At 35.6% G+C, this 13,434-nt stretch overlaps 1 protein-coding gene across 2 annotated transcripts in view; it reads right to left on the bottom strand.

Annotated features, from left to right (window-relative positions):
* Nucleotides 1-5: 5 nt before the first annotated feature.
* Hsf2 (heat shock transcription factor 2) overlaps nucleotides 6-13,434 on the bottom strand; it is a 28,277-nt gene continuing 14,848 nt past the window's right edge. Inside the window, exons 8-13 of one of the 2 annotated variants that reach the window (XM_057763101.1) lie at nucleotides 13,139-13,284; nucleotides 12,483-12,722; nucleotides 11,741-11,846; nucleotides 7,434-7,487; nucleotides 4,970-5,054; nucleotides 6-4,518 (exon numbers count right to left, since the gene is read on the bottom strand). In XM_057763101.1, coding sequence (XP_057619084.1) covers nucleotides 4,223-4,518; nucleotides 4,970-5,054; nucleotides 7,434-7,487; nucleotides 11,741-11,846; nucleotides 12,483-12,722; nucleotides 13,139-13,284 — 927 coding nt within the window. In that variant the 3' untranslated portion in view covers nucleotides 6-4,222. The remainder of the gene's footprint in view (nucleotides 4,519-4,969; nucleotides 5,055-7,433; nucleotides 7,488-11,740; nucleotides 11,847-12,482; nucleotides 12,723-13,138; nucleotides 13,285-13,434) is intronic. The other variant, XM_057763102.1, reaches the window with a different exon arrangement.

Below are 13,434 nucleotides of genomic sequence, written 5' to 3' on the forward strand. Positions count from 1 at the left end.
GTGTTAATACTGTGTTTCACAATTTTGAACTGCTGTGTTCTGCCTCTTAAATAAATGAATTCAGAGAAAATATGTAGTGGTACTTTAGGTGGCTTGAACTCAAGATTTCTTTTTTCCTTTTTGAAAAGTACTTGGCTCTAGAGAAAATGCCCACTTTCTGCTCTGATAAATGAATTATTTTGAAAGTAACTTTACTTCTTTTGTCTGTAAATGAATCCTGAAGTTGGGTCTCAAAAGTAAAAGTGGTGTTCTTACCCTTAAAGAACCTTCAGTAGGTGAGCCAGGTCAGTCTGGAGAATGGATTTTAGTTCTCAAAACTGAAAATGCGTACCTCTTATGTCCTCCACCAGCCATGTTTTTAAAAGTTGTGGTCAGTGTGGTGAATATAACTGGTCTCACGGTTTCTTTCATTTGCTGTGATAAAACCTTGACCATAAACAGCTTGGGGAAGAACCTATGCAGAGGCTATGAGGAGTAAGTGAGTGCTGCTTGCTCCCTTTGATTTGGTCGACCTGCTTTTATACCATTCCAGGATGGGCTGGGCCCTCCTACATCAATGACGGTTTAAGAAAATGACCAGCAGGCTTGCCTAACTGGCCAGTATAGCTGGGCATTTTCTCAATTGAGGTTTCCCATTCCCAAATGATTCTAGCCTCTTTGTAGTTGAAATAAACTCTAACTAGTACATAACTGTACTGATAAAATACCTCTGTCCATGAATTACATTAATTTTCTATCACTATAAAGGAATATAGCTAAGAACTTAAGACTTTGACAAGGTATCATGCCCACAAGGCCCACCACTCCTTAGTATTCTGGGAACTATGCCATCAACATGGGAACATTTGACAATTACAGGAGTTGCCAAACTTTGGTGTATTTTGTTTCAGAATTCTTCACTGAGTTTTTACAGTATTTGGGCAGGTAATTGTGTGTGGGGAGAGACAGACATGGTATGGGAGAATGGTCAATATTCTGTCAATCATATTCTAAATAAACGCTGATTGGCCAGTAGCCAAGCAGGAAGTATAGGCGGGTCAATGAGAACAGGAGAATTCTGGGAAGGAGGAAGCTCATTCCTCTGCAGTCTTTGCCCAGCCACAGAAGCAAGATGTGACTGCCTCACTGTATAAGGTACTGAGCCATGTGGCTAACATAGACAAGAATAATGGGCTAATATATAGTATAAGAGTTAATAAGAAGCCTGAGCTAATGGGCCAATCAGTTTATAGTTAATGTAGACATCTGCGATTTCTTTGGGACTTAACGACTGTGGGAACCAGGCAGAACGAGGACCGGGCAGGACAGAAACCTCGGACAACAGAGACAGACAGACTTGAGGCTAGAGGAGGGCACTGGATTCTTTGGATCCAGTTACAAGTGGTTGTGAACTACTTGACTGGTGCTGGGAACTGAATTCTGGTCTCTCTGGTCACTAAAGCAGTTTGTAATAGCCCACACTAGTGTGTGACTGACAAAACATGGGGTACAAGTGGTACAAGTAGTAAGGAAGTAATAACTCAAAATCTGGGTGAGTATAAAACAAAAACTTTGGAAATTGCTTTTTAAAATACTTGTAGTTTGCCTTTGCAAACCAAACTCTAACCTATAGCAAAGTTAATAATAGATGTTGAGAGCATTTATAGCTGTATACCCATTCTGTTTAAGGTAACTTTCAATAAAAACAATATAATCAGTCTTATGCTTTGGAACCCATTGGTGTACCTACCATACTCCCTATTTTTCTTTGTGGCCCAATTTTCCCCCTAAGTATATATGTAAGATGTCATGTCTAGACCAAAGACTATTTGCTGGAGACAGCCCGAGTCAAAACAAACAGTTCCCCTATTATCTAAGTTTCTTTTCAGATTAAAACAATGCATCCTATAGTAAGAAGCTCTTAAGCAGGAAGAAAAACTTAGAACTGCTTCAGTTCTTGAAATCAAAATCACAAGGCCCCTTCCTGCCATAATAAGCAATTTGAAAAGCAGAAAAGAGCTAAGCTGCCAAGATCCAGACAGCCCTAGCTGCCTGGAAGAAGCAAAAACCAGCTGATCTGACAAAGGGGTTCAGACCAACTGAGTCACTTGGAAAGGACACTGTCCAACCTGTACCTCCTTCCTTTTACATATTTGCTGTGCTATTCAGTAATGTACAACATTTATACAGGAGAAAAGACCTGAATTCCGCTAAACAGATCAGGCCTAATCTTTTGTAGGTGGCACCTAGGATCAGTTTCATTTCTAGATTGCCTGTTACTTTTAACATTTGTCTAATCTGATATTTTTCTTTCAGAAAAATTAAACATGGCCTGATTGCTGTGGGACAATGCTCTTGTATTGGTTTAATAAAATGCTGATTGACCAGTAGCCAGGCAGGAGATATAAGGCAGGGCAACCATATAGAATTCTGGTAAGGAGAAAGGCTCAGTCTGCAGTCATCACCCAGACATAGAGGACACAAGATGAGAATGCTTCACTGATGAAAGGACCCTGCAGGACAGAAACCTCTGTCAACACCTGATGACTAGCCAAATTCAGATATATAATTATGAAGGTTAAAAGAATTAACATTTATTTTAACAAATTCTCCTTTATATTCATGCATGACATTTGTTATATCAATAAAAAAATCAAAACTGATGCCCAACAGTCTTTACAAACCTTGAATCCTGTTTATCCTAATAAAAGATATTTGTGTTACCTTTTAATGTTTAACAGCTCACAAAATTGGACTAATCTATCACTGAACACTAAAAACTTAACAAACCAACTTCCAAAGCTCAGAAAATAATCAAAGATGATTGATTAGTGTAAAGTGGGTATGCAGGAGGGCTGGGTAGCTCTATTATCTGATCTGGAAAGCCAAGTCTGTTCCTTTTGTGAATGAGTATTTTTAGAAGCCGTACTTCTCTGCATGAAGCCAGTGAACGAATAGAGACTGGAGGACTGAACGAGGGATGTCAGAAAAGAGCAGGAAAATGCTAGACTTGATTTCTCCTGTTAATTTATTAGATCTCTAATTTAGCACATGGAAGAAAATTTCTGATACTGAGGTACAATATGGCCAATAGAGAAGTCTTCTTGAAGTGCCTTACTACATAAGTATGTAAAATTTAGGTGTTAACTGCACTACTTCTAGCCCTCTGCCTGAGTGTAGACTTCTTGAACTTTTAAAGTACCCTAGTCTTTCAGTTCTTGAAAAGGACAAGTTGATTTGACTCTCTTGTATCAGGGCAAATGATACAGGCATTTGGTGGCATCCACTGATAATGTTCCCATCTTATTTGCAACAATGAGAGGATTTTTTTTCTCTCCGTTCTTTATTAGAAACATAAAAAGCAAGCCAGTATACTTTTAAAACAAAGAACACTAAAATACATGACGATTAGAAGCATCATATTCCCTCATTACTGCAACAGACAATCTATGTTTTCAGATAAAGCACAAAGATCTTGATTTGAGTCACACTGAGATAAAGATGGACAACACATAGTTTAAAGCCACCTCCTTCCCATGAGAAGGAAAAATCATTTTATGTGGACATCACCTCCAAAGACGACACAACAAATACTAGTACTCAACATTAGTCATATTTATTTTACTAAATACCATGGTTTAAAAGAACCAACCAGAAAACATACTTAAACTAGTCTAAGTGGGCAGGGTTAATGCAACCTGTCTCCGCGATCACTTCTAAGTGATTACTCGTGTATACTTGGCCATTTTGTTGAGGCATTTCTCTGAACATAAAAGAACTTCTCTGAACCAAAAAAGACACGAAACATTACAATATACAGGCACTTTATGTTCCCAGTTTTAAAAATAAGCCAAGTTAAAAATACTTAACAAAAGTAACTAGACCAGAGTTTTCTACCGTTAGTTCTAAACACTTTAACTCAATTGGAAATAAACAAGTTTAACTGGGATTAAATGGTCATATTTGAATATAAAAATCCAAATTACTACAATTGGAGAAAAATGGCCATTTGAATTCAACTTAATATATTCCAATAATGTGCAGTAAAATTTATACACCTAAGCAGCCAAGTAACATCTGAAAGCTTTGCAAGAGTGTGGTTAGTGAGAAAAGCAAAAGCGCTTTTATTCCACAGTATCTGATTAAACAAAAAGTAATTTACAAAACAAAGTACCAAATGATACTTTAAAATAAATACTTCATCATTTTGATGAATATATACATAGAGTGTCCATTTGGGGGTTTAACTATCTAAAAGTGGCATATCACTATCCAGAGGAGCAGGAGCAAGTTCACATAAATAAAACAGTGTGGCTTCACTAGCTTCGGCTTCAGTCAATGGTTCCAGGCGAACAAGCTTACTCTGGGTTGGCTCTTGGTCCAGGTTGCTGTCCAGAAGCTCATCAACTTCTATGGGTTTATCTACAGAGGGTATAACTTCTGATGTCACTGTTGTAGTCCCCTGTTCAATAGCAGAAGCAGAGTTCCCATCGAGGAATGCAAGAAGTGGAAATGCAGTATACTGGATAAGTTGTTTATCTATAAAGATCAGAAAAATATTTTATATACCCAAATAAGAAATCGTATATTTTATATCACTAAGTTTTAAAACATTTAAGCCAGGAAAATTAACCTAAATTCAATTTAGCTTTAAGATTTGTCTTTTAATGTTAAAAAAGGCAAAAAATTCAAAGTACAGAAACCATTACCTCAGCATTTACATTTTGTTATGATACTAGAAACTTGAAACACCACCACAAAGTCAAGGCAGCAGTCCGTCTTGTTTGTATGGAGTTTGTTTTCTGTAGTGCTGAACTACAGAATTGTAGGATTGAACCCAGCGCTTTGCACATGCTACACAAGAGCCTAGCCCATCCAGTTGTTAGGTATGACAGTATTTCTATGGTTTGCATTCTATATTGAAATTCAAACAAACCAACCAAAATAACAAAAAACATCCTACAGGAATTCAGACTACTTGCATACCTACCTGGTTTGGACTTGGATTTTCTTCCGTCTTCTGAAACTTGTTGAATGACAGTGCTCTTGGTAGTTTCTAATACCTTATTCTCAGACTAAAAAATAATAATAATAATAAATTATAATATAAAAACTTGTTTTACATCTTTAAGGGTATCAAAATTTAAAAACTGATAAAATAGTATCAACACATCTAAAATATACTGGAAGGGGGAGCACCAGAAAGGATGAACTAGAGGAAAATCTCACTGGAATTAACCAGACTGGCTAAGAAACTTGTCCTTAAAGTTAGAATAAAGTACACGAAATAAAAGAAAAGAAAAGCATTTAAGTACAGGATAGACAGAACTGTCAAAGATTAAAGACAGGAATAAATCAAATACAGGTGATATCACATACTAATGAGGATATAATTAAATATACATTTTAAGCAGTTTTGATTAGAAATGTATCGCACAATATTCTTCATGTGACCAGAAGAGCTAGCAGAGAAAAATGCACTCAACAGTTGCAAAGGATGACACAGTGACTTCTATGTAAACATCTCTGCTCTTGGAAGCCTCAACTGTGATGGCTTCTTCTTATTCTTTAAGTGACTTCCTTAGGTTCTTTAATTTCATTTCCGTTGATTCTTCAGGCACTGTCTTCTTCCATTCTGATTCTTAGAGGACTCACATCTACAATGTTGCTAAGATGTCAGTCATCTTTTCAGCAGTGCTCAAACTCTGAGGTGCAGGCGAAGCTCAATTACTTCTGATAATCCTAAGTACATTTCTACATGCTGCTTTAGTATGTATGGTTTAACAAACATGTAAAATTCCTACATTCTTCTGGTAGAAGTAAAGCATAATGACCATAAGATGAAAACTAAACCATTACAAATATTTAAGTAAAAGTAGTTCATCATTTAGAAGTCATAATACACAAATGTTAATACATTTTCTCTTTGAAAAAGGTATTTACTAAGGATGCTGCTGTTGGCACTCTAATCTGAGAACTTTATTTTTTTACCATCCAAGTTCTTATTCATTTAGTAGTGGCCACTCAGCTACACTAAGGAGTAAAAGCTATCCAGACTAAGAAAATATTATGTTACAGGTCCATATACCCTTGTCACGGGCAAAAGGATAAGTGATAAAAACACCAAATTTGCAATTACTCTGGAATCAGACTGTAATAAAACATCAGCCTTAAAATATATTTTTCTTACGATCAGAAAGCAATATGCAATTTTCTGTTACTGATTATTTCTAAAAATTCTAAGTTTTTTGTTTCTAGAATAAAGAGGATTATCGAAGAACAATGACTCAGTTTTATGAATAAACAGCAAAGCATATAACTAAATAAAAATATGTGACTTAACACTCAATATACTGATAAGATATTCATACTTTAAGCCTAGGTAAATGATTTATAATGTCTATCAAAACACAGCAACACATTTTTATATGTATTACCCATACCTGCTTAACCTACAATTACAGCATTCACAGTTGTGACATAGAACACCCATAAAACCTAGTAGGTTTGGCTGTTTACAGAAATAGTGCACCGTATGTCAATAACCCAAACAGTGCACGATGACTGTCCTACTCTACAATTTCAGAGTTCTGAGAGGCTCTGCATTAGACAAGACAAACCTTCAAAATATAGGAAAACTGGCCAGGTGATCTCCTTACACATGACAATAAAAAATTTCAACTTATCAACTCTATAATCATTCATATTTATTTGAGATGTGTCATTTTTAGATTAATAGGACAAGAATGTAACTGACTTCACTAATTCAGAATTTGAACTTGATTTGTTTTGTAATCAGTAAAAAAAAATAAAGATAATTAGGTATACATATTAGATATGGGGAGTAAATTAGTCAAGGTAATTAAGCTATGTAAAAATAAAAATTTACAAGCATCAGCCATAACAGATTGTCCTTAAGAATCTCCTATGAATTTGCTAAGTCCAACTGGAGCTCCTATTTGTTGAAAAAAAATCTTTTGGTTAATTAAAAAAAAAAAGCTTTATACAGGTAAAACTCCTAGCCAGCAAAATTTGCCTTTGCTTTAGCTAGTTTTTAATTAATGGACCTAAAGAAGAAAAGTGAACCAGTTATTTTCAACTGAAAAAGCTTAGAAATTGTTTATGGAAAGAAAGAATATAAAATGCAGAAATTAAATTTTAATTATTTTTGTTTCAAAGTATCTGAACAAGCCCAGGCCAGGTGATTTCCCAGCACTGAGGCCAATTTTTACAGAGAGTGAATCCCACATGTGCCGGCAGAGTTGGGCAATGAAGATGACCCCAGACCCAAATGTTAATTTTCCATCTAGTACTTTATTATCTCAATCACGCATTAGGTAAGAATATAAAATGTTTTCTGTAATTGAGAGTGCTACTGCTTTCTATCCATGTGTACTAGGACTTTTTCAGATGTTTATAGCTATGGGTCCTGAGCAACATGAATTAAAACTTACTTTTGTATTATTGATGTAATCTGTGGGATTCATCTGCACAGAACTAGTGAAAAGCTGAAAGACCAAATGAGAAAGATGGTAAGTTTAAAAAATATTTTAAAAGATTTGTGTGTTAAAAATTTTTATACAAACATGTTGAGTGAAGGGTGTCACTCCTACACTATGAGGTTTCCACAGATTGAAACAAGTTTGGAAAAGCGAGAAAGCAGAAAAAAAACAAAGGCAGAGCAAGCTGGCCATGCACTAGATGGAATTTTATGTTGTAAGGTTGTCTCTACAGGGCGCAAAGCATTTGAGATAGTTTCCGACAATTCCTATCCTTTAATCTCCATTTAATTTCATATCTTTTCTCTTCCTAAACATCCTTGGGCATATGTAGCACCAAATGCTGTATCATGTCTCGAAACTAGGTTTTCCTATAATACCTGCTAATTACATGACAAAATCAGAACCTACTGTGACAGTGAAACCTAACAAACACATCAGGTGGAGCCTCTGACAAAACACCTACTTCATTTTATTTTCCACGTAGCAATGGAAGTTGTTAAGTGCCAAAATAATGCCAATGTGTTGTACTAATAGCCCAGCCAACTCATAAATACAACTTTAAGTCATAAGCTTCAAAATAAGAATCACTGACACCAAAAAAAAAAAAAAAAAACATTATTTCTGCTCTCTAGGAGCTTACAATCTGAAAGACAATGCTAACATTAAATAGTCTACTTATAGACAATCCAGTTACAAAATTAGTAGAGCTTAAACACACTAGAGAGCATGGAGAACAAGAGCAGAGGGAAGCACAGACGCGGGCATACACAAGATGGCGCTATGTCCCAAGAGGATGGTCTGGAAGACAGCACTGAGTTACTGTAACACCAAGAGGTTACAGCATATTCTAGAAATGGTTAAGAACAACGCAAATAACAGAAGTTCTGACTTGAACAGTTCTAGACAAAAGTTTAGAAAAATCAGTGCAAAGCCATTTAGTGGATGAGTTTAGGTTCTACCACGAATAAGATCCCTAAGAATAGACTGAGCACTGAAACAAACGTTAGGCCCGCCTTTTAGAAGAATGACCAAAGCCAGTGGTTCACAAATAATGAAATGCAGAAATCACAGTTATCCTTCTTCTTTCAATCTTTGTTTTTTTTTTTTTTTTTTTTTATAAACCAATGAATTTATTGGAGTTACTTGTAAGAATACAGGAATGTGGGTGAAGGGTTACTTTCAGGTAAAGACTCCTTTAAAGACCACAGTTGTCAAAAAAAAAAATCCTTGGATCTCTTGCCATTTTATTTCCCTCTCTTTTCATATCATCCACTGACTACTGAAGAGGTAAGGAGCTCAAATCTTTCGCGGCAGGTGACTATGACTAGAGAAGTCTGATGCAATTTTGTACCTACAGACAGGGTAGTACCTGAGTAAGGTCAGCAATGTATGTTGTTTTATCCCTTTCTGTCTCAAAACCCTATTCATTGACTTACGAGTATCTCATACATACTCCAAGATAGATGGTACAAAATATACACAACCAATTCACATGTAAGGAACTGACACAACTTCTTGAATTCTAAGGCTCAATGATTTTCTATTGACTCCACCCTGATATAAGAAAGAACTGAACTTGATAAAGAGAAGCCGGAACTGTACAATGCACTTGGTTTATATCTTGATTATTTTCACCATCCATTTCAGAGAACGAGGCAGCCAGGGGTAGATTTTAAAATTTATGACACTATAATTCATGAGAGATGAAAGTCTTGGTTGAAAAAAGTTAAAATGCAAATTAGGGTAGTTTGTCAATGCTGTTTTGAAAAAAGTATCTAGTGATGAGATAAAGAAAATCGAAGTAATTCTGGTAATATATATCCCAGGAAAGTTAATATTACTGTAAAAATTAAGAATGCTGTAAATGGGCATAGTTTTCAGGAATACAGAAAATTTTGGCATTGAACTTAAATAATCTAAAGACAGGGAGATGAGGCATCCCAAAGTCACGGAGTAGGATTTAAGCCAAGTTTGCATTTAAAAGTATTAAGAACCAGAGATACATACATTTCAGAACAAGATAATGTCAAAATGTCTTCAAAGAGGAAGAACAGAAAGACAAGAAATAGAAAAAAAAAAAAAAGGATACAAAACAGAGTGCCCCGAAGTAGAAGACATCAGAAAAAAAGAAAAGTTCTTCTGGAAATAGAACTGATTAGGAAGACAAAAGAAGAAAGATGTGAGACCCTCATACGGAAGACACCTATAATCCTAGCACGTGGGAGGCAGAAGCTTAAATACAAGGCATTCTGTGTTATAAGAGATCTTGTTTCAAAACCAAAAACAAATCCTCTTGTAGACTACTCTATAGTACTAAAACACAGCATTCATAGTAGGGTTAGTTATTTGTAATTCCTCCAATAGCTCTTCCTGTTAAGCATTAACCCTATTTAATAGATGAAGAAACTGGAAAGACCACCTTTCTATATTGGGGATGTAGTTCAGTTGATATTGTCTGAGTAGCATGCATCAAAGTCTGTGTTTAATCACCCCTAAGTATAAAGCAGGAGTAATGATCTAATGGTGCATGCCTGTAACCCTACCACTCAGGAGGGAAGCAGAAGTTCAAGATCATCCTCAGCTACACACCACGTTCAAGGACAGCTTAGAGAATGCATGAAACCCTGTCTTAAAAAAAGAAAGTTAAGTTTTCTAAGGCCAGTTAAATATTAAGAAGCACTATTCAAACCACGTGGTGGCGGCGCATGCTTTTAATCTCAGTCCTCAGGAGGCAGAGGCAGATTGATCTCTAAGTTCGAGGCCAGCCTACTCTACAAAACCTAGTTCCAGGACAGGCTCCAAACCTACAGAGAAACCTTGTGACTCACACACACACACACACACACACACACACACACACGTACGCACGCACGCACACACGAGAGAAAAAAAAGAAAGATGAAATGGGAACCCAAAACAAACAATATCCCAAACTCAGACTTTTCTAATTCAAAACAAGCCATCTTTCACCAGTCCAGTAAAAGAAAACTAAAGCAAAAAACAAACCCAGAGGGACAGAAAAAGAGAGAGACAGAGACAGACAGACAGACATACACACACCCAAGGACAGAAAACTGAATTGGGTTAAGGAGGCATTAAATTATTTTCTCTAACAAAGGATACAAAACTGCAAAGAGCCACAGCTTGAAGCCTGGAGCACAGTGAATATGGCAGTTTGAATACCAATTCTGTAAATGTTCAACATAAAATTAAATGGATCCAAAGACCACAGAATTGTAGATAACATAAACGATTATATTTTAACACCCACATTCAGACTTGGGAATGGGTCTGATGGACTCAAAAAGGACTGTTAGATTATTGCTGTCAAGCTGAATGGGTATCACATGGCAGCTTAATTCACTTGCCAAGATTAGCATGGCACGGAAATCTTTAAAGATAGTGAAATACAGTCCTGTGTGGTACTGACAATTTGGGAAGGGTGTTTAAGCTATGTAACAGACCAATTTTATGATAAGAGATGCAAATGATTAATTAACCAGAAATCAGACTGAAAAGTAAAAAAGGATTAATTCCTTTTAGCATCATTAAGAAGTTGTTAAAGTGGTAATACTAAGGATTCCTTTGATCTGAAAGAATGTTCATTGTAAGGCAAAATATTTCTTAGAATAAACAGATCTTAGAAAGAGAGGAAAGAACAAGATTTGCATGTATAGGACAAAGATGAATCTAGAAAGCTCTGGATAGGGTAACAAGAATGAAGAGAACAAAATCAAAATGGGTAAGAAGGTGTTTAGGGCCTGAAATCAGAGAAAAGATTATAAGTCCAGACAATATTGGAGTTAAGTTCACACAGATGGTGACAAAGACTGGAGAAGGGAATCAGACTCAAGACATACAAAATATAACAAATATAATGAAAGGTATTTACTAGAAAATGTTAATTCCAAGTATTAACAAATGTCGCTATGATACTCTGTGACTAGATGTATCTATTACTATTTTCAAAGATCCTTTATTCAGTGACAGTTTATTCTAGAGTAAAATATACATAGAGTAACAAGTTTAGATAAAACTTTCATTTGGTAGTGGTAATACTGAAAAGAATGGGCAAGTGCTTCTCAGAGGTAGACAGTGGTCACACCCCCAGTGCCCTATGTCCGCCTGTTACACTTCCTCATAAAAATCATTAAATAAGAAAAACGCAGAAAGTTTAGAATACAAAAAAGCATCAACTTTAAACAATATATATAAGTATACAAACCACCAGTATAGTAAAGATTATGCAAAGTACCTACATCAACCAGGAGATCTGGGTCTATGCTAAATTGTCTTCCTGAGAGCATGGCTTGGAAGTCCTCTAAACTACAATCAATGCTGTCAAGATAATCCAACAGCTCAACCCTAAAGAAAAAAAATAACAATTTCATATTTATTAAGCATTCTAGTTCTTACACTCCAAACCACTGCTGGTGATCTAGCCCTACAGAATCATCTTAGTGACTTTTAAGTTCTTACCAGCTCTGAAAACATCCCATTTAAGATTTGGGATTTCTGAAAATTGAGAAACTCAAGTCTTTTACACAAATTTAGTATTTTCAGAAAAGATGTGCTAACATAAAGGTGAGCTTTCCCCCTTTTTTTTCTTTATCTCTCTACTCTAAAACTCCTAATATTCACACTTACTCCTGTACTATAAATGACTATACTTTTAATACAATCTGTCCCTTAAAAGAAATTACACTAGTACAAAGAATTGGTAGAGTTAAAAAGCACAAATACTTTCAAGAATTTTTAAAAATCTAAAGAACTGCTCAACAAAGTTCTAAGACTACTCACGGGACAGTTAGATCCCTTTGCCTATGGAGTTCAACTTTGATCAATAGAAAAAGAGAAAAGACGGGGTCAAGCATGTAAAAGGAAGATCACTGTACCACTATCATTATTGCTTTTGAATTTACAGAAATTTAATATCAACTTCAGGTTTATTATTGAACTAAATATTAAAAAGTAATTAAAAACATCTAGATGAATACTCACTTTCCCAAGAGGTTAATGTTATCATTCAAAATGGAATCCATCATGGTCACAGGATCCTCTGAGGTTAGAGCGGATGAGCCATTTATCTGGACTGCACTAGACATGAGGGGGCTGCTGCCAGCACTTCCCAAACTTAATGACTCTCTGGCTAGCTCATTCTGATCTGTACTCTGAATGACTGGAGCGTACTCATCTTCATTGTCATCCTCAACAATTACAATGTCAGGATACTGGCTACAGCTAATCAGCAATATAAGAAAAAAATTACAATTTTAGAAAAGGCAAATTTATTTTCATTCTCTGATAAAATTCACAAAACACTGATTAAAACGTTTTCTTTTCTGGAATGAGTAGTTTAGACCAATTATGATAATTCCTAAGACAGAAAACCACTAAGAATCAAGTAAAAAGGTTTTAACTCCAAATAAAAATCATCTATTTTTCTATTCCCTCCCTCCATCCCTCCTTCTTTCCTTCTTTCTTTCTTTCTTTCTTTCTTTGGTAGGGTTTCTCTGGTTCAATACTCCAAATACGAGAAAAAGATTAGTAGTCAAACCAAATATGGGAAAAGAATTATTTTTCAAAAATTTTTAATTTAGTCATTTGGTAAGAACAATGATGGATACTTTTCCAAATATTATCTCATGATCACTTACTTGGGATCCGATACAACATCCTCATTAGTTTCTGGAATAACTGGAATATTTTCTTCATCCGCATTATCATCAGTAACATCATAAATAATTATGTCATCTGAAATCCGCTCTCTTGACTTTAAACCTTCAGTCCTACTATGTGGGACCTAAAGAATAAGGATAAAACAAGAACATATGGACTACTACAAAGGATATCATCAAATAAACAAACTGGATCCATCCTACTTACTAAATGTTGATCATAGTAAACAAAACAGCTTTGTCTTCCGCCCTTCTGGGACTCACATACTAATGGG

The sequence above is a fragment of the Chionomys nivalis genome, chromosome 2 (genome assembly GCF_950005125.1).
Source record: "Chionomys nivalis chromosome 2, mChiNiv1.1, whole genome shotgun sequence".
Taxonomy (NCBI): domain Eukaryota; kingdom Metazoa; phylum Chordata; class Mammalia; order Rodentia; family Cricetidae; genus Chionomys; species Chionomys nivalis.